The 27,383-nt window shown below is 38.1% G+C and overlaps 2 protein-coding genes across 19 annotated transcripts in view; one reads left to right on the top strand and one right to left on the bottom strand.

Annotated features, from left to right (window-relative positions):
• The window catches only part of CSPP1 (centrosome and spindle pole associated protein 1), a 67,173-nt gene extending 61,705 nt beyond the window's left edge, over nt 1-5,468 (bottom strand). For 10 of the 18 annotated variants that reach the window (XR_008576147.1, XM_054818729.1, XM_054818728.1 and 7 more), the window contains exons 1-2: nt 5,329-5,468; nt 286-389 (exon numbers count right to left, since the gene is read on the bottom strand). Coding sequence is in view for 17 of the 18 variants with exons in the window: in XM_054818729.1 (XP_054674704.1) it covers nt 286-387 (102 nt within the window). In the remaining variant the exon portion in view is untranslated. The other 8 variants (XM_054818733.1, XM_054818732.1, XM_054818717.1 and 5 more) reach the window with 6 other exon arrangements.
• Nucleotides 5,469-5,689: 221 nt separating this feature from the next.
• Nucleotides 5,690-19,729, top strand: COPS5 (COP9 signalosome subunit 5). The gene is made up of 8 exons (XM_054818734.1): nt 5,690-6,052; nt 6,184-6,418; nt 9,144-9,272; nt 10,463-10,528; nt 11,988-12,073; nt 14,913-15,024; nt 15,784-15,932; nt 19,331-19,729. Exons 1-8 carry the CDS (start codon nt 5,895-5,897, stop codon nt 19,413-19,415), a joined length of 1,020 nt encoding a protein of 339 aa, XP_054674709.1. The 5' UTR covers nt 5,690-5,894; the 3' UTR covers nt 19,416-19,729.
• Nucleotides 19,730-27,383: the final 7,654 nt, after the last annotated feature.

Genomic DNA, 27,383 nt, shown 5'->3' on the forward strand with positions numbered 1-27,383 from the left:
TGGGCAGAGAGCAGATCCCTGCTAGTGAGCTTCCCTAGGGAAGGGGGAAGTAACAATGATAACCATTTACAAGAGTTTTCCCACTTGTAAGATACAAATGTTACAAACAGGTTTTTAAAAATCTACATAAATACAGATACAAAAGTTAGAAATTACTTTGAATATATAAATATTTAACATACACTTTAACAGCAAATACAGTTTTAAGAGCACAGGAAAAGCAAGCTTAAATCACGACCCTAGCAATGGAAGTATTTAAATTCAGGAAAACTTTAATATTCTTACCCTCATTTCCATGTAAGGTGGATCATTTTCAAGTTCCGCCTTATCTTGTGCCAACTTGGCCTTCTGATCTTCAATAAATTTGTCTAAATCATCAGCCATCATTTCTAAGGTTATAGAAAAGACATAGAACATTGCGTTTACATCAGAACATCAAAAATTTAAAGCTCTATTACAGTTACTTAAGAAAATAGTTAACTAATATTCAAGCTTCTCCCTCAGAACTACAAGCTTTAGGATGTTTGCTGGGTCAACAAAACACCTGACTCAGGAAACCCATCCATGGAGGAGATTACTTGATGTTTCACCAGAGAGAAAATGTGAAGATTCCAGATTATAAGATTGAAGATATTTCCCTAATCCCTTTTTTTTTTTCCAACTTGGTTAAAGTGTTTTGGGGTTGTTTTTGTTAACTGCATGTCTACCAATGACCCTCCACTACACACTAGCATTAGCTTATTGTTAGTGAATTATAAAAATCAAAATTAGACAACATAAAAATAAACAGGATAAAGGAATCGTCACACAAAAAAGTACAAAAAGTGCAATACACACGTATACTCTAAAATAAGGACCAAATCACACAATCAATTCTGTGCTTAACTTACTATCACAAGAAGTCTTAAAAATCATCAAGCTTATTCAAAACAAACAAAAAACCCCAAAAACAACAAAGAAAAAACCACAAAACACATACACAGTGTTTCTGGAGTTGGAGACAACAGTGTATCATTACCTCCTGTACCAATAAAATAGCAGAGGCAATAAGAACAGCTACAATTCTGCAATAATCGTAAGATTGCAAGTATCAGTATCGTCTTGGAATCAGACAAGCCACTCATCTGTAAGAAAACATGTACTGAGGAACAGCTGATTACCTTTCTTCCATTAGTTGTGCATCTTGCCTATTTAACTGAAAGCCCTTCAGAGCAGAAATTTAATCATCTTATTAGTGCAACATATTGTATACTGCTGCTCCTAGATAACCTCATAATAAAAATTAAAGTGAATCAAATTCATGACAATGGAACTGTACAGAAGGTAAGGCACACACTCAGACTTTGAATACTCTTTGTTAGGATAGTCTTATTGGAACTAAAAATCCTGCAAAGCTGCGTACTACGTAACCATGGCAAGAAGAAAGACAAAACCAATGACTGCATACAAGCCACCTTATCCTATTCTCCACTCAGCATTTTCACCAACTCCACTGGAGGAGAAGTTTTGCAAAACTAAGCCTACAGGTAAAAAAATCTGTATGTTATATTCCACGATCAAAGGAACCATGAAACTTAGAAGAAAATTATGACCCTCAAATCCCTCTAATACTACCCACACAACTTAAGCAATAGGATTGCTTCTGCAGGCTCCTAAACAAACCCATTACATCCGGTATCTACACTCAGATTGTAAAGCAGTTTTATTGAGGCTAATTCAGTATCTTTCTAAAGCCTACAGATTGTATGAAGTAAACAATAGGCCTATGATAAAAGTATATTAGAAAACACTTTCAGGAAGAGGATCAAAGCATTTAAAAAAACCCACAACCAAACCACCTCAAAGACCAGCGGAATAAGATACTGCATAGGTAAACATAAAATAATGTGACCAGAGAGACTGCAATAAGTGCTTACTATAAGATGAAGAGAAAAAAATGTCAAAATCCCATGAGATAAATTCCAGTAATTGCATGCTAACTTAAGGAATACATCTGCTTGATGTATTCCTTAAAATATATTCCTTTAAACTTTTTCCTCTTATGTTAATGCCATTTTTTGATTCATAACATAAAATTGTAACATTGTTACAAAGGAGGCAGAACTAGGACAGCCTATTTACAACTCCTAGTGGTAATACAGGACAATCAATTCCAAAAATAAATTCTCCCATCTGATTTGTCCTAAATCTCTAATCTCATTAGCTCTGCACAGTGACAAAGGATAAAAGAAATCTAAAAGAGGGTAAGTTTCCAGGCACTGATAAATTTTATTTAGCCTATTAGGTTACATAAGAATAATGAAAAAACTGTTCTGAATGGGTGAAACAACTTGTCATATTAAAGAATTTAAAAGTTGGTCTCATCACCTATCCAGTGCTGCATGTCCACCAAGAGTAAAATCACCACATGTAGAAGGAGGCACTGTGAGAAGCCTTCCCGAAAGCTCATTGACTGTAACATCTGCATTTCTTACCTCTATTTACAATAACACTTATAAACTGTAGAACTGTTTCCACTGTATTGGAATGGCACCAAACCTGAGACACAGTGTAAGGAAAGGAGTATTTGCAGTATATTTTCTATCTAGCGCGAGGAACACAATGAATATTCTAGCATTCTGCACTCCTATCATATTGCTCAAAAGAGCAATATTTTATATTCATTATATTGCTCAAAAAGGCAATATAAGAAATTAAAAAACAAAGACAAAATGGTTACAGTTGAACTACACAGGCAATACAATTGGTATGAAGAAAGCTCACAACTCCAGGCCTTGGAGAACACTAAGACAACAAATGCTACAGCACTGTTGATGCAGTATACCTTTAATACAGCTAAATAGCCAGGAAAAGTGGCCAAATGCCTCTTAGAAAAATAGCTAGACATTTTATGTCTTACATCCTTCTGCTTGAGCTGATCATCTTAAAATATGCATGAGTGCAAACTTTAAGATAAGCAAAACCAGTATACTATACTGAAAGAAAAAAAAAATCAAAATTTCTTACATATTCTAAGCAAAAGACTGACAATTTGAATGTGATGCATATACACTGCAAAGTTCAGAAAATATACCAGTATTTAAGCAAGTATCATAGTGAATATTAATCAATTTCATCATCCACTGTATCAAGTGCAGAGATCACGACTAATCACAATAAAAATAAAGAAACAATACATTTCTATCTGAAGAATGCGCTACCACAGCCCCTCGTTATGCAGTGAACTCTTTTGGAGGTGACAGCACTAAACTCACAGCAAACCATTAACTTCAAACTGGCTTTGTATAACTGCACAAACGTACCAAGCTAAAGCCTGGCACTATAAAACCACTTCAAAACAAAATAACCTATTTTAACTTTAGCAATGTGTCTGAATGCATTTTGTGCATGTCTAGACCCTTGCAATTACTAGTACAAGTAGCAGATTCAAAACTAAGCTTGGAGAAATTGCTCCATGGGCACGTGCATAGAGCAAAAGGGAAAGTCAGAATATGCTGTAAACATTTGAAAACCCAAGGATAAACCATATGCCCCCAAAATTAAGAGGTGCAAACAACATATTTTTCATGTTTTTTGGAAAACAGAATATTTGGTAAATACTATTTTAAAAAAAATGTTTGATAGCATAGATTGATCAGCTTTTCCTGTAGCTCTTGCATCTTTAAATCTTGGATGTATTTGCATTCCCAAAACATTGTATTATTCAATGTGAAATTCCATTAAACATACTGCTGCTATATACTCAACTACTGTCTGAAAGTGTCGCATAAAAATATATTTTCTGTATGTTTACTTTCAAGAAGATTTTAGTTTTTCATAACCTTTTTTTTTCCCTTTTAAGCTGGAAGTTTTCACAAAAGTAATTCTGAATAATTACAGAGTCAGCTAGGTAGACTTCAACTTCAGCAAATATACCAGGCAATAGAATGCATATATATGTTCCAGAAAATAAGTCAACTTTGAACATGAGATTTTAATTGGATCTATGCCTAAACAGAGTTAATAATGCACGTCTCTGTATTCAAGCTATTCAAAACATCTATGTGCATACGTATTGCATCATATACACTATATCTAGCTGTCTATTGCGTATCTACTTTATCATCTAAAGCAATGTTTACTGTGTTCCTTTTTTATTCTTTCCCTTCTTCTGCTCTTTGTTCAGGAAAATGGGCACAATTTAAAATCAGCATGTGAAAGTAGACAGATTTCATCTCTTCTGTGCTACCATAATATTAAAATAATAGCAGAAAAACTGGCAAAAAGGGCAATTCCCACCCATATGAACTGCAGCAAGGGCAGCAAGGAGCAAAGTGCTTTAAAAAAGCAACTATATGCCACATTTAGTAAACGTTACTTACAGGTTATGTGGTCACATAATCATGTGATTAAGAAATATTTTATTTTCCACAGTTTCACCCAAACTTCCTAAGGTCTCAGAACAGCCAGTACTGGCTGCTTCTCTACCCCTGTGCACGGCATTTAGGATAAGCTCTTGCTGTCAGAGACATGCTTCCTGGGCCTTTCACCTTCGTTTCTCTCAAATTCTTATCTGAAAAAGCACAACAATTCCGGGGTCTGGAAGCTCACAATTAATAAACTCTAACTAAAACAACAGGGCTTTTTCGTAACTGTGAAGGCAATTAACCCTCAAAACAACCACCCAACAAGTTTCGCGAGTTACTTTCCCTCGCCGTAAACGGCTTATCTACTTTTCCAGAACACGTACTCTGATCCAAAAAGACATTAATTTCGGAAAAACCTTCAGAGCCAGGAGATGGGATCGATTTCTCCGAGCGTGACAGCTCGGGGAAACGCCTCTCCCCCGGCCCCGGCCTGCAGCGCCCGCCCGCGCACCAGCCGCCCCCGCCTCCCAACCTCCCTCCTCGGCAGCGTTTCTGAGGCAGCCCTGGAAGCACCGACCCCCCTCGGGCCAGGTGTGGGGCACTGCCGCCCGCCCGAGACGGCGGCCGCGGGGCGGGGAAGCGGCACTCCGGGCTCGGCCCCTTTAAGGAGAGCGGCGCCGTTGTTAGGCAACGGCCGCACAACAAACAGCTCCCACCGGAAGGCCTCACGGAGCCCCGCTGCCCCCCGCGGGGACGCCCAGGCCCGGCACCGTGGCTCGGACCCCGGCCGGCGCGCCCCCACCCCGGCCCACTCCCTGCGCCGCCTCCTAGACCAGTCCCGCTCCCCGGCGAGTCACCCCGTCCCGGCCGCCGCCCGCTCCGGGCTGTAAACAAGGCGGCCGCTCGGTCGCCGCACGGCGGGGCCGGCGGGCCGAGGTGCGCGGGGAGGGTTCCCGGGCGCCGTCCCGACCGCACCGCTCACCAGCTGCCGCAGCTCTCTCCGCGTCCCGCGCGCGTTACCGCCTCCCCGGAAACCGGCGGGCGGTGCCAAGCAGCGCCCCCTGCTGCCCCGGAGGGCGGCGCAGTCCTATCCCACAGCCGCCAGTGGTTCCCCTCCTCCCCAGGCGAGAGCAGGGCCGGGGTCGCACTGGAGCGGCTTTAATCGGCGAAAGGGACAGGGAAGGGAGGTGGCGGCGGCCTCTCCTCAACGGGGACCTTCGCGGGCCGGTCCCCGTGAAACACCGCTTGGCCAGCTGACCGGCCCGGGTGGAGAACGCAGTGTGGCCCTCGAACACGCCTGTCAGGCCGCAACATGCTGTGACCAGAGCGGAGTTAGCAGCCCCGCAGGGACCCCCAGACCCCAACAGCTGCTCTAGTGACCCGGCCGGGGCGCAGAGCCGAGGGCTCCCGCTGGGGGCGCAGCGCCGCCCGCCCCGGGCTTGCGCGGACCGTACCACCTCCCGCCGCCACTCCCCCGCCTCGCTTGGTTCCGCCGGCGGCCCGGTGCAGTGGTGAGACGGGCCAGGGCCGGGCCCGGTGCGGGGGGCGATGGCGGCGGCGGGGAGCGGTGCTTCCGGGAGCGGGATGGCGCAGAAGACGTGGGAGTTAGCCAACAACATGCAGGAGGCGCAGAGCATCGACGAGATCTACAAGTACGACCGCAAGCAGCAGCAGGAGATCCTGGCCGCCAAGCCCTGGACCAAAGAGTGAGTGAGAGCGGGGCCGGGCCGGCCCGGGCGGCGGGGCCGGAGGGGCAGGCGGGCGGGCGGCGAGGGCCTGAGGCGCGGGCCGGGTGGCGGGGCCGGCCCTGATGGCTTCCGCGGCCTCTCTTTTGCAGCCACCATTACTTCAAGTACTGCAAGATCTCGGCGCTGGCGCTCCTGAAGATGGTGATGCACGCTAGGTCAGGGGGCAACCTGGAGGTGATGGGGCTCATGCTGGGCAAGGTGGACGGGGAAACCATGATCATTATGGACAGCTTCGCCCTGCCGGTGGAGGGCACCGAGACTCGCGTCAACGCTCAGGCAGCCGCCTACGAGTATATGGCTGCATACATTGAAAACGCAAAGCAGGTAAGGAGAAGTGGCAGAGAGTGTTTCTTTCCCCCCGTGGTGTGACTGCGGATCTTGTAAGCTAATCGTGCAGGAACATCTGGGGTTTGCAGGCTGCCCCGCCTCCTCCCCGCCCCCCAGCGACAAAGTGGCTGTCCGGTTGCCCTGCTTTTTCTCAAACGTGGCTAAGAGAACTCTGTGAGCAGCAAAGAACACAGACCCCTTTAAACATTTTCACATATTTATTTCCGTGTATTACTGTAGGTCATCAAGTACTGGATTCTCCTTTCCTTTATAAATGGTTTTTATTGCTCAGGAAGTGTTTTTGTGGCTGTAGCTGGTGGTTTGTGGATGGAAAAAGGAGGGAGTGTGCTTCTAAAATAATTGATATAATGCATGCTTCTAAAAACAGTATGCAAAATTAAATATAAAATATGTATGTGTCAGAGATTTTTACTGTTTGTAGATCAGGAATATGACATTTATTCTTACCTTCTTGCTTTCTGAAGTCTTACTGCCTAGCCATGCTGCTATTTTCCATAAAAAATAAATACATTTGTGAAGAAAATGCCAATGAAGGAATAAGTAAGTTTTAGTGCAACTTAATTATTCATATTTATAATTTGGAAATTTAGATGAACTGACTCAGATGTCTGTTCCCCCTCTTGGTCACCCTGTATTCAGAGGTCTATGTCATATTAAGCCTGACTATGCAGTAAAATTCTCACATGCAGAAGGATAAGAGAAATATGAATCTGCTCTGTGGCTGATGTAGAAACCAGCACGGCACAGCAGAGCACCTGTTGTCATGCTTCTTCCAACACAGGGCAATCCTGTACTAGGAATAAGCGTTGAAATAACTCTAACTCTCCAAGTTCAAATAGTTTTGAGGCCCAGTTTACCCTTTGATTTTTCTTTAATCCTCAAAGTATTTTAAACCAGTTAAAATTAGAAGGCTTTTACTTATTCACTGGAGATACCAGAGCAATATTTGGGGTATTTTGGAGACTTGTGCTTCTATTCACAGCCTTATATACAGTTAGAGATGTTTAAATAGATGTGAATTAGACTGGATCATAACATCAGAAAAGAGTAAACATAATTGAGAAGTAGGTATATTCTGGGACTTTTTTTAATAATTCATCCCTGTTTGTGAGAAAATTTAGAAATAATTTATTTAATCTCATTCCTTTTATCTGGAAACTGTTAATGTCATGTTGCTAATATTGTTGTTGCAGAAAAATAGGCAACTTAAAAATATGTCTTTCCCTAAAGATAAATTCATAATATCCAGTTCCTAGGTAGAAATAATGGGTTTCAAAATAGTAAGTATATAGCAGAAAATTAGTATTTTTTTTTATATACAGTTAGTTTGTCTGTTTAAAACAGTCCAGGTTTATGTAGGAGTACTCATATGATAGGAAATGGTTTTTTTCTAGTTGTTTATGTTGTACAGTTTTCTCTATTGGTGGTTTCACAGTTTTGAAATTGAACTTGTGTACAAATATAATAACTCAGCTTTACTGGTGCTCTGGCAGAGTTTGCATGCTGGTTGTTCCACATTTGATGTTGGCAAGCAGTTGTTCCTGAAATAACTCTTTTTAATATTAGATTGCAAGTTGATATATTCCCCTGCATAAGTACTTTACAGATGCCAATGTTCCGGTTATTTGCTTCTCCATGGGCAGGATCTGGTGTTAATACAGTCAAAATGTGTTACTTGGCTTTGAAAAATAGCACATGTTCTTCAGTCTTTTCTTGGTCTCTCCTTCTCTATTACAGGAGATGTAAAGAAAATACAAATATTATTCACAAATTCATAAGTAAAATCAATGTTCCATTTAGTAGGCAGTTTGTGTGTTCTGTCTCATCTTAACATTTTTCTGATTTAACCTTCCTCACTTATTCAGTATTTGGCAAAACCAAGCAAGTGATGCATCCAAACACACAACTTTCAGTTAAGAACTGGCATATAGGATCATACCAAAATTATTCAGCTCGGTATGGAGCAGCCAGCAAGCAGTTCCTGAGAGAGGATTACAAAATTAGGTGCAATGGGTGTTTGTTGTCCTGGGGTTTATTTTGTTTGTTTGTTTTTCTTCCAGTATTTGTAAAGATAGCCAGGGGTATTATTTGGAACCTCCTATTTTGAGATTTTTCTGATCCTAAAAATCTCAAAAATTCGTCTTTTGGCTTTCACAGAATGCTCTGGCAATAATTTCTGTCACTTCTGGTGTTGGAAAACATGCCTCCGAAGTTATTTTTTACACCTAGCAATAATCTCTCTATGTGCCTCTGAGATGTGTTATTGTACTAAATAATGAACATTCATTCTCTACTGACATACCATACATTTTACGAGATTATAAATACTTATGTCATAGCCACCCTAAGAAATTTCTCTTCCATGCTGAAGAGTCCCAGCTTACTTAACCATCTCACCACATGGAATCTCTTCTGTACTTAAGCTGTCATTGAAGAAGGAGCTCCTGGCTCCTTGAAGTTGTGTGTTCTGTGACGGTGGCTGTAAGAGAGAATGTCAATACTACAGATTGTGTGCTTTCTAGAAAACAGTTTAGCAAAATAAGGTGTATGTTTAGTGTTTAGTATTAGCATCATGGGCTCTGTGCGTGTTCTTTTTTTATCCCGTCACCGTGTTGTAGTATGCTTGAAAACCCAATAGAGGGCAGCTAATACTTTCGGAATGGAGATTAACACTGGGTTTGTTTTCTTTCACTGCCATTAGGTTGGTCGTCTAGAAAATGCAATTGGTTGGTATCACAGTCACCCTGGCTATGGCTGCTGGCTCTCCGGGATTGACGTCAGTACCCAGATGCTTAATCAGCAATTTCAAGAACCCTTTGTAGCAGTGGTTGTAAGTACTGGCTGATAGTTGATAAAACTGCATAGCAAATTGCGTTGAGAAGGGAATAATTTTTAGATTTCTGTCTTTTAACATTCTAGTAGTGTGTATTTTGCATGATGGAAGTGTTAGATCCAAATTTTAAATTGGTATCGCTCATTTTTCTTTGTCAGCCACATACTAGTCAAACCAGTAGCAGTGCTTACCAAGGCCATTTTCAGTGCGTTATTCCAGGTACGGTAGCTCTGTAGAAACCCATACATTACTCTTAACTTAAACTTCTACTTGGTACTTTTGCAAAAAAATGTATTGAGCAATCCATATTCAACCTCTTGCAATAGAACAAAAATCTATTTCTTTTGTTCTCTTTGTTGCTTTTTCTGTCAAAACAGAGCAAAGTCTTTCACAGAGTTCTGTTACTTTGCATCTAAAATGCCTTTTAAATTAAATCAAGGTAGAAGACACTAGGAAGTCTAGTGTCTTTGAAGAAAAAATCTGAAGAATCTCTTATGGCCCTTCAGGGTCTTCCAGGTTTCAGATCACATTTGAAATCAAAAGTAAACCTTATTTTAGATATTACATGTATAACCATTGCTACTGAAGGAAATAAAGGAAAAAAGAAGGAATATAACTCTGATGGAAGAATTACATTAGAAAAGGATAAATGACCCTTAAGAAATATTTCCACCATGTGAGTTCTCCTATGTTATGACATAATTGCACAGATTCAGAACACTCTCATTGGGACTGCTTTTTTCTTTTTTTTTCCCCTTCTTTTTTGAATTACTTTGAAAACTAAACGGGGCATTAGTACATATCTTACCAAAGAGATTCCTTTGTTAGTTTCCTGTATTTTCCACTAAAATGCAGCAGATCATATAACACTCTTACCTCTAGTGGTTATAAGATTAAAATGCAGGGGTTTATTATGGTTTATTGATTGCTCTTAAGTAAAATTTCTTTAAAGTATTTGGGAAATAAGGAAAATGAGTTTGAAAAAATGGTCTGTAGTAAGGCTATTGATAGTCCCATCTTTTTAGAGAGTCTGATACCAACAGATGCCAACTGAAAAAGTACTGTTTATGACAAAACTAATACAATTTGCACTAATTACATTTTTGAAATACAATTACTGTGAAGTTAATTTATGCCTGTAATAATTTATAAAATGCATATAACAAGCATTACTTGTATTTCTACAGATTGATCCAACAAGAACAATATCTGCAGGAAAAGTAAATCTTGGAGCATTTAGGACATATCCTAAGGTAAATAGTTAAAATTGTCTAGGGCGTGATGACTAAACTCTCTTTTAGTAAGTAATAGATTGGTTTTAAAGATTAATGCAGTTTGATCATCTGACAGTTTGATCTGCTGTACTGTATGTCGTTGTTCATCCTAAAATAAAAACATGCTGATACACTGGTTACCGCATTTCTTTGGATATTGATTACATTTACAAAGCTTGACTTCTGGTTTGTTTTTCATAGATTTTTGACAGTGTTAAATCAAATAGGCTGTCTAGATAGTGGAGCTGTCCTAAAATTATATAACTTCATATAGTCATTTTTTAATGGATTTATTTGTAAGTAGCATTCATCAAAATAGATTTATGTTATTATTCTCTATAATTTTTTTAGACCTAAAACCAAACATTAATAGCATGTTTAATATATTATAATCTGCTTTTCATTTTATAAAAGAAAGATTCAAAACTTCTTCTTAACTCTTTCAAATAAATATTAGGAATCTTCACAAAATAATGTACGAAAATCCCAAGTTAATTAAACAACATGTAAGGGTTAGGCTAAAAACTAGAAAATCACATAAATATTTGAGATCTAGATCTCCAGATACAGTCTTTCATTTATACTTCTGGCAGAGATATAACTATGCTATTTAATTTCAATCTAATAAAGTTCAGGTATATCCTTCAAATTTCCAGTTGTGATTGACTCATCAGGAACCTCAGGCTGACATCCAGTAAAACTGTAATTAACAAAAATGTTTGTTAAAGGTTCCCAGTTGCATTCAAGCATTATTTTTGTGTTGATAAATATAGGAGATCTTAGAACAGTTTGTGATTCAGGAGAATATTCACTTCTGTAGGCAAAATCGCTTCATAAATACTTTCAGAATTTTGTGCAGGGAGAAGAATCCTGCACCTGAAAATCAAATAGTATATAGAAAATGCATGTTAGAAGCATATTTTTTAGTGAGTCCTCACAGTAGTTTGCGGGCAGTTCTTGCCTAGTCAGTAGCTGTGAGTGGCATCATCCTGGCTAAATAAGTAACTGAAGTTTTAGGTATCCCTGAGGCACATCCAAGGCATGGATGTTTCTTCCCTCTTCTCATGCCTCCTATCTTCCCTCAAAAGAGGATCAAAATCACTTCCCAGAATAGGTAGAAAAATATTTTCTTAGAAGCAGCTCACTCTTCCTTTGATCTAAGAAATGATCTAATCATAGCTTGCCATCTTACTTGATTGAAAAATCTCAACTATGACCACTAGTTTGCTTCCAACATGCTTTTTGATAGACCTGCAAATGTAATGACTGCCATGAAAATTCCAAATTTCAGGCTACTGGGGGAAATTTCATTTTCCCTAGGGAAAATAAACTGAAATTGCATAAGCTAGAATTTTTGTGAAATGCTTTCAAAGAGTTTAAGCATTTTTAAAAAGTCTCAAAATTACTGTGTCACCTTTGCCCTTTGTTGAATTTTTAGGGCTATAAACCTCCAGATGAAGGTCCCTCTGAATACCAGACTATTCCACTTAATAAAATAGAAGACTTTGGAGTACATTGTAAACAGTAAGTAACATAAAAAACTACTAACTCTAGCGCAAGTTCTCATTTTTTGTGTTTAGGTTAGTGATTCAGTACAGAAAAGTACATTTCTTGGGAGTGTTTCAAATCTTCTAATTCTTAGTTGTTTTAGCATTGTTGGTTTTGTGAAAAAGTGTTAGTGTTGTTTATTAGGAGATATTTTAAGGGAGAACTGTTACAAAGATGAACTTGGTTGAAAGCTTTAGCACTTGATTCCTGAATACCTTTAAGTAGTGGTGCCTTCTTAGGGCAGGGAGGAAAGGGTCAGATGTAGATTTAGCAGCAGAGCTAGGGAGACTGTAATCTGTCTGCTCTTCTGAGTAGTGGCAAGTGCTGTGCATGTCTTTATCCTGTGTCACTGGGCGTGGTAAGATTGTTTCTGTCTTTGGTAAGAGTGGAAAGTGGAGCTGCTTCAGGGATAACATCAGCAACAGAAAGAACCACTGCTTTTTCTCTCCTGCTAGTTTACTTTCCATGAATTGAAAAGGTCATTTAGTTTTAACCATTCTTTCTTTAGCTGTTCTATCCCCAGCCACATGTTCCTCACTTTATACCTACATTTACTTATTTGGCAAGCATTTGTTTTGCTGGGTCAGTCCCCTGATCTGGTCCAACTTGTGGAGCACACATGTTCTTGCTGGTTAAGCTAAGCTGGGATGGAAAGTAGAGACAGATGCTGGAGACACAGTGTTTGCAAAAAACAGCTAAGGAAAGATGGGACTGCTTCTTTCAATAACAGCCTGGTTTCAATCCTACCTTCAAATGTTTGACAAGCACTACAGCTTAAGCATCTGTGTACAGAGAACTTGAAGATCTCATTGATACCAGTGTGTCCTGTAGGCTGTTGCGTAGTGTTTTCACGTTTTTGGTGCATGGGTATCTGTTCTTCAGTGCATTATAGTTGCATGCAAAGTCTGACCCTGAAGAGATGAAGAAATTAAAACAATTGGAATTTGTCTTCCTACCCAATTTGAGGAAAAATCCAGAACAGTAGCTACACAGAAATCTTGTAGAACTGTAATGTTCCTGTCATCTCAGACTAGTCCTTGTAAGTCCGGCATTGGCCAAAACCCCATGGTTTTAAGCATGAGAGGAGGTTATGTTTTATCCTTTCTGTTTTAGAGGTGGTCAGTTGGGAAAGTTCATTTGGTGGGTTTTTTTGAACTTGGAAGTGCTTAATAGTTATCATTATAATCTCCGTCTCAGGAAGTTTGCTTCTTGTACAAGCCATTTCTTTCCATCCAAACCAAGAAAATATTTTCCAGTCTTTCATAGAAGGATACAGCAGGTAGGCAAAGAGAGGGAATTAAAACTGGAAATTTGTCACGTTACTGAATTACTAGTAATACAGAAGACTAGAGTGGTGGTGTCCTCTCAGTAGTATGGGTAGTCTAAGAGTTGAAAGTTTAGAGAACCTGAATGATGATCATAGAACTATAGAATCATTTAGGTTGGGAAAAACCTTTAAGATCACCGAGTCGAACCGTTAACCTAACACTGCCAAGTCCACCACTAAACCAGGTCCCTAAGCACCACATCTACATGTCTTTTCAATACCTCCAGGGATGGTGACTCAGCCCTTCCCTGGGCAGCCTGTTACAATGCTTGACAAACCTTTCAGTGAAGAAATTTTTCCTAATATCCAATCTAAACCTCCCCTGGTGGAACGTGAGGTCATTTCCTCTTGTCCTATCGCTTGTTACTTGGGAGAAGAGACCAACCCCCACCTGGCTACAACCTCCTTTCAGAGAGTTGTAGAGAGCAATAAGGTCTCCCCTCAGCCTCCTTTCCTCCTGACTAAACAACCCCAGTTCCCTCAGCTGCTCCTCATAAGATCTGTTCTCTAGATCCTTAACAATCCTGTCTGTTTGGAAAGCCAGTGACTGCTCATTACTTCATAGTGGCAGTCCGGATAATCTTAGTCAAACTTCTCTACTTTGTGTTCAATGCCCAATGTTCAACTGCTTCCATTTAATGTTTTTAAGTAAGTTTATTACACTATTCCTCAAACAACTTGGATTTCTAATCTTGAATCTACCACACATCTCTTTGAAGAACTTAGTACCTCATTTTTCTTAGCATATGTGAAATAAGGGTATATGTTCCATCACAGAAGTATTAGTGTGGTGTGTTGGTAGATTTTAAAGCATGGTTATCTTGGATGGAATTTCTTACAGAAATACCAAGCAAAGTAACTTTCCAGAGAAATCAAGAGATAAAGGATTATTGATAACCTGCTCAAGAATTTCCTGATCAAAATAAAGTTTAATATAGCTCTTTAATGTTGCTGTAATTCACCTAAACTAATGACTTTGCATAGCTCAGCTTTATATCTGCTTTATCATCTCTTGTGAATTCTGTAGCACCAGTGAAGCCTGGTTTTCAAAATAAGTGTGGTAGAACTAAGATTGTTTGCCTGTTTGTAACATTTACTGCTATCAAACAGTCTTAACTGAATTAGAGGTGATATATGTAAGTGACAATTATTACAGTATTGAAGATCCCAAGCATGGAACAAGGCATCATTGCATTGCAGAAGAAGCTGTTAAAACAATAATTAAAAAAACTTTGCAATCTCATTAAATAGAACACAGCAGTATGTGTGGGAATTATGTATACCTGTATTAAAACTATATATGAAATACTTATGGAAAATGTTTTAGAATTAAAATTGGAACTGGGGGTGACTATTTTTCAGTGCTTTGAATTTTTGAAGATATTTGCCATTGATAAGGGTTTTTGAGATGCATGTACTTTGGGTATCACAGCCAAACAAGGTGTATTTAGATGGAAGCTTATTTTGTTTGCATGTTTGTTTTTAAAGGTATTATGCTTTAGAAGTCTCGTACTTTAAATCATCTTTGGATCGTAAATTGCTTGAGCTTTTGTGGAACAAGTACTGGGTGAACACTCTCAGTTCTTCTAGTTTGCTTACTGTAAGTACTGTAGCGTGCTATTGTGTGCATATATTGATTCATTAGTGCTGAAAGCCAGACCCTCTACTGTAAAATGTTTAATGGGACACTGACAGATATAGATCCCATGTTAAGAATCTATTTGTCAGATTAAACAGTAAAGGAAGGGTTTTCTAATCATGCATACTAAAATGTTCCTTATATCTGCTTTTTAAAAGTAGAAGATGGGAGTAATCTCTTTAATTTTACTGAGTTCTCTATATGTTTAGATTTTTGTCTTAAACACCTTTTAACCTTGTATCTTTTTACATCACTGTAATGAATAGTATGCCTTAAAATAATGGTATTGAATAAGTAAACACCTAAAAAACCCCCACCAACGTAACTGTTAAAACGAGTTTGCAACAGAAATACTGCAGGTAGACCTTCAATGTAACGGGTCAGCATCAAAACCTTCCTTCTGCAAAAGCCAATTTTATACCTTTTCTCTTGGTCAAAACCAACTGAGTTTTACTTACTCTCGCATAACTTAGGACACAGGTGGAAAGTAGTAACACCCATTTCAGGCCTTAGGTGTTGAGCATTTGTCAGATGTTCACCTGTTCTCTCAACCACCACTCGTGTGTCCCTCATGTTCTGTATCACTTCAATTGCGGATAAAGGTTAAAATGTGCAGTACCACAATCTTAAAGGCTCTTTTCAGATTTTGTTTATTTTGTGTATAAATGCTTGAATTTATAGCTTAGATTTCAATATGTTTATTGCCTTCTTTCTCCTAAGAATGCTGATTATACCACTGGCCAAGTCTTTGATTTGTCTGAAAAATTAGAACAGTCAGAAGCTCAGCTTGGAAGGGGCAGTTTCATGCTGGGTTTAGAGACTCATGATAAGAAATCAGAAGACAAACTTGCAAAAGCAACAAGAGACAGGTAAGATAATCAATACTTGTGTTCTTCCCTGTAAAAAGTGTTATTTTGTTTTAAACTTTTATCATACCTTTAATTGTAACCTACCAATTAAATTTTAACCTACGAAGATTATGGATAAGAATTATTAGATTATAGATAGGAATGAGACACTCCAAATATCACTAGTTATTTTTGAAAGTTTAAGAAAATCTTGCCTTTATTAAACCTACAATGGCTTTTCAATCTTTGTTTTCATATCCTTGATTAATATATCCTTTTTCCATAAATGAGGAAGGGGTTTTTTTGTTTTGTGTTTGTTTTGTTTTTAAGAAGTAGATTACAGACATTCTGGCCTATATATTTAACTACCCTGCCTGATAACAAATACTTGCTATTATCAGTTAATGAACTTATCACTGGGTATACAGCGTTATTTCAAAGAAGTTGTAGTGTTGTCCCTCAGTGTTCCTTATATGTTTGTTGGTAGTCTGCTCTTGGGTTTTTTTTTTTGAGCTTTAAAGTACAAAAGTTGCTTCTCATTAATGCTCCCATCTCTCTCCCGACAGTCTTATTATTGTGTGTGCTTAGGCTATTTATATAATGTTATAGTCACCATTTGTCCAAGTAAAAACTTTAACAAAGGGTAATAGTAACCAACAATTCATACAGTATCTTGGGCTATTCAAGAACATTGTATTTGGCAAATTCCAGGCTTTGAAAACCAAGAAGTACTGCACTGTACATGCTAGTACACTCTCAGGTCCATCTGTGGAGAAGACAGGACTCACCTGCATGCATCTTAGGAGATTTCTGAGTGAAATATAATTCAATTTAATAAGAAACAATCCTGTAGAATCCCTTGGAACAGACTGGAAAAACTGAATAAAATCTGAGATGTTCTACTTTTCAGATTTGGAGGTTTTCTGGCCCTCTTCCTCCTCATTTTACCCTGATACATAGAACAGTTTTCTTGTATTCTCCCCCCTGCCCATGTTAGCAATATGTGCCGTAGGACAAACTTTACTAAGGAACTGATTTTTGAGCTACCAGATGAATAGTGAGATTGATGATAGGTAAAAAAATCCAGAGACAAAAATGAGGCCTTGTGTGAAGAGACTGATTTATAAATAAACTACTTTATTTACATCTACCTCAGTATGACTCGGGTGAACATTGGCTTTGCCTTAATAAAGAGAGGAGTCAGCTTGTGTTGGACAAGCGTTTATTCCACAGTAAGAAGTGGGGGAAATACCTAGAAATGTAATATGGTCATTGCTAAATAGAATCAGAGTTGCTGATGTGCTAGCGTCTTCTGTGTATTTGTTTTCTTGTTATGGAAAATTAACAGCTCTTACACATGATTGAGTTGGAGGGGGTTGACTTCATAGAAGTTAATATCCATTTAGACAATTTTAGTTGCAGAATACATTTGCAATGGAGTTGCTAACTCACAACAACCAGGTTAAGTGATGACTCCCAGTTCCTGTAGTGACACAGTTACAATAGCTACAATAGTTAAAATAAAGACATGAGAAGGATGGAGTTGCTGACAAGTTTGCTTTGATTTTGATCCCTGTTTGGTGTCCCATAATACTGACTGCATTTTATTTTAATGTTACTCTCGTGCTTACAATTATTCTGAGAAATAACTCCTCCTCTGATCATCCTACTGTATTATTTCTTGCAGCGTTTCTAGAGATTTTTCTTTTCTGTTTTTCAGTCATCATCAGTAGTTAGTTTATAAATTGCAAGACTGGAAGGGATTGTTTTTGTCTTCAATTCTGCTTTCCTGTGTAATGGAGGCTACTGTAGTTCCCAAAATGGATTGTAACACTTTTACAGATGCATCTTTTTCTTCAACTAATAATCTTTCCTAAGAAAAGAGAAAAGACATTAGAAGACTTGTGCAGACCCCAGGACAATTGATTCAGTGGCACCTAAATTGCTTTCAAGAAATAAGGTTGCAAAGTTTGCTAAAGGATTATTTGCTGTACCTGTTTTAGGAAAAACAATTAACATAAAGACATTAGCATAAAGGTGCTTACACTCAGCTATATATCTTGTTACTGTACATGCACATCTCTAAGAGCCATTTTCTAAGACTGCATATGCATTTGGCAAACTGTGCTCCAAGGCTTCCTTTGCCTAGGATTCCTTTATCTATCTAGTAGTAATTTGTCCCTATTCTCCATGCCTTCAGGGCTGATTCATCTTTTGCATTTGTATATTCTGTTTTGAGACATTTTTATTTCTTAGACTGACACTAGATGCCCCTGAACCAGGCACACTGGATGAAACTTGGATCAATAGGAATCCTCTCAGCTGTTCAGGGGGGTTGCACGTTACATATTTTGACTAATAACTGATTAGCTCTCCAAACTCTTCCTTTAATGTTCTCTGTAAAGTTTCTCAGAGGAGCTCTGGTTAGTGTGACTGGCAGGTCGAGGGAGGTGATTCTCCCCCTCTAGTCCACTCTTGTCAGACCCCACCTGGAGTACTGCATCCAGCTCGGGTCCCCAGTACAAGAAAGACATGGAGCTGTTGGAGTGAGTCCAGAGGAGGGCCACGAAGCTGATCAGAGGGCTGGAGCACCTCTCCTATGAAGACAGGCTGAGAGAGTTGGGTTTGTTCAGCCTGGAGAAGGGAAGGCTCTGGGGAGATCTAATTGAGGCCTTGCAGTATCTGAAGGGGCCTACAGGAAAGATGGTGAGGACTGTTTATCAGGGATTGTAGTGATAGGACAAGGGGGAATGGGTTTAAAATAAAAGAGGGTAGATTTAGGTTAGATGTTAGGAAGAAATTCTTTACTGTGAGGGTGGTGAGACACTGAAACAGGTTGCCCAGAGAAGTTGTGGAGGTCCCATCCCTGGAAGTGTTCAAGGCCAGGTTGGATGGGGCTTTGGGCAACCTGGTCTAGTGGAGGGTGTCCCTGCCCGCAGCAGGGGGGTTGGAACTAGATGATCTTTGAGGTCCCTTCCAATCCAAACCATTCTGTGATTCTATACTGTGTACTACTGGCCTGGGGTTGGGCAAAGGAGATAAGGTAGAGAAGAGCGAAAGCTTTCAGGTGTTGATAACAGCTGGTAGCTCCATTCCCCCAGGGATATTTTTTTTATTTTTATTTTTTGATTGAGGTGACCACAGAGTTCCCTTGCTATTGTTAATGCAAGATGTCCTAAATTCCCAGACAAAGAAGTTTTCTGGAATTGGTCTCTGTGTGTATAGTGCTCGTCAGTTTGCTTTATAAGTAACAAAGAGCTATTGGCAACAATGGCTAAATTCTGTGTGTGACTTTTCCTTTCTGGACAGCTGAGATTCATGGGGTTGTGGGCACCCTGAACTTCCAAAACAGCTGAGTATCTTCAAATGAAATGACAGTTCAGTTTTTGGCCAACATTGAATCTATGCTTGTTTTTCAGCTGCAAGACCACCATAGAAGCTATACATGGATTGATGTCTCAGGTTATTAAGGATAAACTTTTTAATCAAATTAATATAGCTTGAAGTGCATCACCAGCTGATATGCATCTCCAAAGCAGAAAAAAGTCATGGTTTCTTTTGCTTGGACTTGTTCAATTTGGGAAATGAATCTAGAGTGGAAAATTATTCATTTGATTTGTAGTACTTTAATATTTCCCACCTGTCTGACCAGTTTTAAAGAACAAAATGTTCTGAAATGTAGTGCAACTTTTTGTTCTTTATCATAAAACACAACCAGTTCGGAGAATTGTTCCAAAAGAAAAATAAATGTGACTTACTGGATTTTGCTCTTAGGTATTTATCTCTATTATCCAACTGCAATAAAACAATTTTGAAAATGAGTGAGTGTTTTGGGGCTTGAATTTTTTGGCAAACATTCATCTCCTCTTACTATTTTTCTTAGTGTTCTGTAGAAAAGTTCTGTCCACTCAGATGAGATAGGTAACCTATGCAGTATAAGAAGTTTGTTTCTCAGATTTTAATTTCTGTGTTTAATTTTAAGAATTGAAATCCCATTTGCTTATCTTTTAACAAGTTATTAAATCTAATGGAGCCTTTCCTGATTTAGTTTTACTGGTCCACCCAGAAATGGTTTCTTCTCACAGCGATGAAACATTCATGCATGATATAACAGTATTTTGCTTGTAGCTTACATTTATGATGGACATTTTATATTTCTAAGTAGTCAAGTAACAACCAGTCCCACAGTGAAACTAATAACATGGTTATATACCATTATTTTTGTCCTGCTCACTTTCTATTGCTTGTCATAGTCATTTGTTGCATGCAAAGGAACAAAATGAAAAATTATCTCTGAAAGACGTATGAGGCTAATTTAGAGCCACAGATACTAAAATGCATTAATCATAATTGCTGGCTTACAGCATGGTGCTGCTGCAGGGCTGATCTAAGTTTGTTTTGGAGGCTTTCATACTGCATCTCAATAATTCAAGATGTTTGGATTTCTTTTAAGTTTTTATCCTTAATCCTGAGTTTCCTGGGGTTTTTGGAATGTTTACTTTTGGGATAATTTATGCTTCATATAATACGCCATTACACTTTATACCTTAAGTAACTGATACTCCTTTTCAAACTTAACTCTGCCTTGATGTGGGTTTTCCTTTTGTTTTGGTCTGGAAATTTTAATAGCTGTTACTCATTTGGGGCTTTTCATCCAAATGGGGTCCAGCATATTTGAAGCTGAGATGCAAGTTATACAATGGAAAGTTATCAATCCACGGGGAAATGCAGATACCCTAAAGCAGAAATTCATCAAGAGTTTTAAAGCAGCAGCATCCAACAGTATAGGAAAAATATACTTAATCGGAGCTAGTAAAGTTGATATAATTATCAGATGTGCAGTTTGATAGGAGAACAATTTTATGCTGCTTCTAGCATGGCAGTGGTGGTGGGGAAGCAGAAGAAAGCTGTGGTATTTTAATATTCAAAGCTATTATTTTTTTTGGAAATGGCAGCGATGGACTTCTGTACAAGCAAGCGCAGTACCTAAGCCCACAGCAGTACCTTTTAAGTTCAGGGAAAACACAGCAAGTGTACCTGCCCAGTAACTTTTCCTACTTGCTTTCTTCCACAGGTGTTTGTGAGACTTTAAGTTTTAGCACACAGCTATTGTCCCACTCAACATGTGTTTACGCTGCTTTTGTGAGATAAATACTTGCTAGGAAATATGTTGCCACTTTATAGAATTCTTGCATAACATGATCCAGAAGTTTTGGACATCTTATATTACCTAAAATATAAAATAATAGTTTAATCTCATATTAATCCATTTAGCATATTTAAATTGACCTCATTTGTGATAGCAATGAGCTGAAATTTCATGCACGTAGGCTCAGACTGAATTTTAAAGCCCACAGTGCCTTTAAAATACCAAGTTGTTTTAGAAGCTATAGCAATATGAATGCTGATGTAAACAGCATTGTCCATTGAGTTATGTGTGGTGTTACTTGCTGAGCATATAGTATCAGAACTATATTTAAAATCATACCTGCCATGTGGCTATACCTGTGGCCTGTGTAGGATCCTTTCTGCGGTGTTCAGGAACCAAAATAACAATACCCTTGTCTTTGATCAACCATTTTTAATGCTAGCGTTATTCTGAATTCTGCTTAACTGAGATCAGAATTGCATGCGTTGAAGGTGATTACCACAAAGGAGTCATCCAATATGTACACACACACACACAAGTGTATCCTAAACAATGGAGAATCGTTAAGGGATAGAAACTACACCTTAATTCTACCAATTAGTTTTGAGATTTTACAAATATTAGAAATAAAGGTATTCTTGAGAACAATACATGTTGTATATCAAAGATGTGAATTTGTTCTTCCACGTTTGCACCTACTTTTTAGTTAGAAATTAGTTTATGCAAATGAGTGCCACATCAGGTAATTATTTTGACAGCTGAAGTAATTCAGTACATACTAAAGCACAAGCAAATAGGTTCTCCGTATTTAGATTTTTAAGACAAGCACGCATACAAAAATTGTGAGTGCCTTTGACATTTTAATAAATAAAAATCTAATCCAATGACCACAATTATTTTCTTCATCTAACAGTATTTGCCAACAGATATTAAAATCATGGGATGCTGAAAATGCTGAATTGCGTTTGAACTTCTTCCCCCTCCTGGTTTTCTTTTTTCAAGTTGTCCTGTATGCTCACCTTTCTCATGTATGCAAATAGCATTTTTAAATGTTATACATTCTAATCTCAACAAAATCCAAATAAATATATGCATATTTGTAACAATCAAATACCAAGGACTATGCTATAATTCCCGATAGAGTACCAGTTTGCCTTTGTTGTGCACAGGCTTTAAGAGCCTTTCAGATTTATTCTGATTACTGGGACACTCAAAGATGCTTCATTGTCCTGTTAGACCTCCTTCTCCTTTAAAGTTCCCTTCAAATATTTGGTCAGAACTGGAATAGCAGCTCCTATATATTAATTTTGTTCGCTGAAGATTGAATGGTTGTGCTTCTGTTGCCATATGGCACCAGAAACAAGACATAATTTTTCTTACCTTTTTCTTTTTTAAATATACCGAATGGAGTAATGCAGCAGTGAGAGACCAGCTTCTAATTCTGTTAGTCTGTTGTCCTCTCTTCCAGTCTACCTAAAACGCAATTAGGCAAGAGAAATTTGGGGGCTATGGCAAAGACCCTGCTAATTGGCCATCTCTAACAGCAGCTGTAAGAGAGCTGCTGGGGAAGAGCACGTGAACCTGGCCGCTTTTTTACCTGTTGTGAATGGACCTAGTAGCTTTATAGTCTTTCTAGTTCTAATAGCATGGCATATGCCGATTAACAGTTTTGTCTGCCTTACCCTCCACCTTTATGATTTATTAGCTTTTATCATATCGTCACCTCAGCCTTCTCTCCAAATTGAGAAATTTCAGCTTTTTCATGCTGTTGTTACGAAGCTGCCACTTTACTCACCTGATCATTTCAGTTGTCCTCCATACCACGTCTCATCCTGGTTTGTCCTGGACACGCAGAGCCCAGAACTGCATTGTACTCGATTCGGGAGAGGCAAAATAGTTCTCCCTTGTTGCTGGTGACACCCAGTGTTTCGTTGGCTTATTTGGTTGCTGCTGAACATCAAGCTGATGATTTCACAATATTAAAAAGTGCTTAAGTTTGCATTGATAGGTACAACTCTGGAAAGCATTGCGTAAGCATGGTTCAGATTTTCCCAAGATGCATTTATCTACATCGAAGCTCCTCTGCCACGTTTTTGCTGACTCAGTTTTGTGAGATCCTTTTGGAGTTCCTCACCATCAGTGTGGTATCTGACTACCCAGAAGAGCAAATTACCAGCTGAAAACTTCAAGATACTTAGTTACCTTTAACTCTTCAGGGTTTCATCCGATTGATGTGCTGATTTCAGAGAAGAGTTCACCCCAATGACACTGACTATATTTTATAATGTATTGCTATACTTTTGGACAGTAAAGTCAAATGCAAAATACTGTGCTGTCTATAACAAAATTCAAGCTTTGGTTGTCTTTATAATGCAGTACAATGTCTAGCCATTTTTTCGTATTCTGAATATCCAGAGTGCTGTGCAGAGAATAGTAACTCTAGGACAAGCTTTTGAAAATAAACACTTTGGAGGACCAGCACTGAATTGCAGTGACTGTAGGGAAGAATGTTTTGCTCTCTAAAGGCTGTACACTGGAGAAGGAGATGGTTTCAGGCCTAGTGCATGGATGATGAGGTGCAGATGCAGGACTCATGCATGCACAGTTCTTCATTCGTCTTGCATATGCCTGCACTTTATCTGACTGCCATATATAGGTAACTGAAAAGAAGCACTTCAGAAACTTGCAAAGTTCTATTCCTGGATTATTTTAAAAGTCACTAATGGCAATAGAAACATTTCAAACTTAAGATGTATATGGTATATCTGAGGTATCTGGTCATATGAAGCAAGAATACTTCTATTTCTCAGATTTTATATGTAGCAAGACACTTAAGGTACTGAAATTTTGCTTTGAAGTCCCACATAAACAATTAGATTACCTATTCAGTAGATACATTCTTAACTAATCTGTAAAATGTAATATCTTCACTCTGGTTGCATTTGCTTTAGCAATGTTTGTGGATAGTGTTTAACACTAAAGAGCTAAATTAGGTGATAAGGCTATTTGGGCTAATTTTTTTCTAAATAATTCTGCATCCAGCAGCCCTTGTTCGTACCACTAAGCACCCAGATTTTCAAAAACTCAGCATTTATTCAGAGGGAAAATGGAGTTATTAGACGTTAAGTGTTTCCCTAGGTCTCTTACATTAGATGCCTCCTGCAGACTAAGCCTTTCTGAAGGATTGGCCCTAATTAGGAGTTTTAAGCAATAATCTCAATACACTTAAGAAAGCCAAATTTTAGAAAATGTTTCGGTTCCAAAAACTTTATCTGCCACCATTAGCCACTAGTATCTGGGTTTCGTTACAAACTCTCTAATCTTTGCTCTTGTAAGTGATCTTTGTATGAACAATCTCACTGAAGTCAATAAATGTTTTTGCTTTAGAAAAAGCTAATAAAAAGGCTAACTTTAATCTTTTGCTTTTAAGCAGCGTCACAAGTTCTTCAGTCATCCCTTACCCCACAATGTCTCTGCTCAGACCCTATTTTACAAGGGACATTCTTGTTTTCCTTGCCTTCTGTGGCAGCTCATGCACACAAGCTCAGATTAAATCGAATGACCTCTTTTAAACTTGCTATTTAGTAAATGAAGCACAATTTTCTTGCATTTCTATCACTTGTGCCTTTTATAAACCTTCACCTGTGTCTGGTTTTGGATATTTTGTTTTTACCTTAACCTGTCTGGTGTTTCATGAGACTTCAGTGCGGCAGGCTATTCCTGCAGATGTAGTAGCTTTAGAAGGTAGAAGGTTGCGATGAACTTGGGTGCTGCGTCACTCCTGCACAGTGTAGTACATCGCCCCAAAGCACACAGTGTTTCTATAGTACTCCTCCATTTATTATGAACTGTAATGCCAGTTGATTATTTACTGTTGGTTATTAAAAATGCAAGAATCCAAGATGTAAAGGTAATTGCTGACATGTTATGATTTTGTTTATAAGGTTAAAAACATACTGAATATAATTAAACATTAATTATCTTATTTTCTCCCCTTTGCTAAATTTTGGAGATTTTTTTTTATTTTAGGTCAGCATTTTAAAATAAGCTTGGTATGTTACTTACTTTTTGATAAACATACTATTTATTTTATCTATTTTTATTTCTGTGCCCCAAGACGTCCTAATCAGAATTGGACTCTTTATGTTACTAGCATATAATTAACACAATATGTTTATATACAATATTTAAAGTATTTATTGAAATCCCAGTGTAAAAGATTTTGTATATCGTACCATAAACTAGGTTAAGATAAAATGATAAAACCAAATACTTTCAAAAGTACAAAACAAGACAAAATTTAAACACTACAGAATTGAGCTAGCAGCATTTTAAGGGTGCAAGTCCCTAAGAGGTGAAAATGATTACATATGGGGTGATAATACATAAGATTAATTGCATGCACGTCGAATTTTTTTCTTGTGTCAAGTCTTGAAGAACTGACATCAGAGTCTCCAGTTAGTTGAAGGATTTTTCTGGAGTTGAAAACAATTATGCTAAACCTTTAAGGAATTAATGAAATATCTTGTTCCTCAGGGTGTATTTTTTATGAGCTGTAGTTTTACTTTTCAGAGCCTAGGAATAATATCCACAAGGAAATATGTAATTTAGGAAAGTTAATTTTGACCCTCAGATGAAACTTCTAACATATGAAATATTTGCTGTGACGTTTGGTTTGTTTTTAATTATGAAAAATTGCTTCATACAGGGCTTTCTGAAAACTACAGTATTCTGGGAAGTAGCATGGTCCAGTGGATAGGTCATGGGACTGCATCTCAGGAGAATTGGGGTTTCTTCCTGACTTTTCACAAAGCAGGAGTGCATAAAGTTTAGCAAGGCATTTTTGCCAGAGCCAGTGTCTGTTTTCCTGTATGAAATAATAAGATTGATCATTAGCCTTTTAAAAATACAGATGAAAAAGGATATGTAAGTATTACCATTTTTATGCTCTAAAGGTCATCACTACATCTCCAGTTTGTCAGACATTACCACCTTAAAAAACTATTCTTAATAAGGCTGTAGGCAAAGAATGTTTACTCAGTTTTGCTTAGTTTGTCTGTTTAGATCATCACAGATAGGAAATGCCTAAGCTTTTTGAGGGGATTACAAATATATTGTTTTAGGAACTCTTAATTTTCAACTGAAACATGCATTCGACTCCTATGTAATTTGTCCATCATTTCCTGTGTGAATTTCTGTTTAGTTTAGATCCGATTACCTTAGGGCTTGTGTATAACTGCAGTGGCATTACTTTATTATAAAAGGAAATTAATTTATGTGCCTGCATCTAACGGCATGCAATCTTTAGTAATTATAACCATCTGAACTTCTTCTCCTGCTGAAGACAAGTTGCATTCACTTACTATATCATTTGAGGTTAGAATTAAGCTTATATTTTTAATCTGAGAGAGGCATTTTCAGTCTGAGTTCCACAAAGCTGGAGATACAACTTGAGAAACGTAGAGGTCCTAAAAGAGCAGATATCCTTCCCACTTAAACAAGATGTATGTATTCTGTATGGTGATACAAACTCCAGAGTAGCTCCTCATTATACCAAAGTTTGTGGAACATCTTCCGTTTCCACTTTAAAAATTCTTATGATAACAGCTAAAATTCTGAAAGTGGCAAAAATGGTTTAACACAAATATTTATGTAAAACATCAGTCAGGGACAAATAACATGTAAATAACATCTTACATCTAAGAACAACGACGAATGATGTGTGAATACTCACATTTTCTCTCTGTACAGTGTTTGACAAAATAAAGCTGAGATACCAGTACATCTTCTGACTGTTTCTGAACAATAGCAGCATATAATAATTTTTACTTTCTCTTCTTGGTTCATCTGTCAAACTTCATTACAATATTTGAAAAGCTGTTATTTCCTCTATGGTGAAAATTGTGAGTGTGTTTTGAATTATTTATCACTCATCTTTGGAGACAGAATCTTGCATTTCCCCAATCAACGTTGTAGTCTCTGCTGGAGATAAGATACAATATTCATTAAAAAACCATTATAAACACTATAAAGATAAAATGTTTGTCCTCGCAAACAGATAGTTTTCTAATAGCTTTTACTTCTAGGCTCTAACAGATTTCAATGCTGGGAGATGCAGAAAGGCCATTTCACTTTTTAGCATTTGCCAATAATAATGATGATAACAGTTTTGTACTAACAACAGACCTTAAAGTTTTATAATAATAATTATCCATATTTGGCTTCAGGCCTCGTCTGGTATTGGACATGTTTTAACTTGATTTTAGTTGTATTTGCAGAAATAATTTTAGGAACTTTTGTAACAGCCAGCCTGTTACCTATCT

Source organism: Grus americana, chromosome 2, assembly GCF_028858705.1.
Source record: "Grus americana isolate bGruAme1 chromosome 2, bGruAme1.mat, whole genome shotgun sequence".
Taxonomy (NCBI): Eukaryota; Metazoa; Chordata; class Aves; order Gruiformes; family Gruidae; genus Grus; species Grus americana.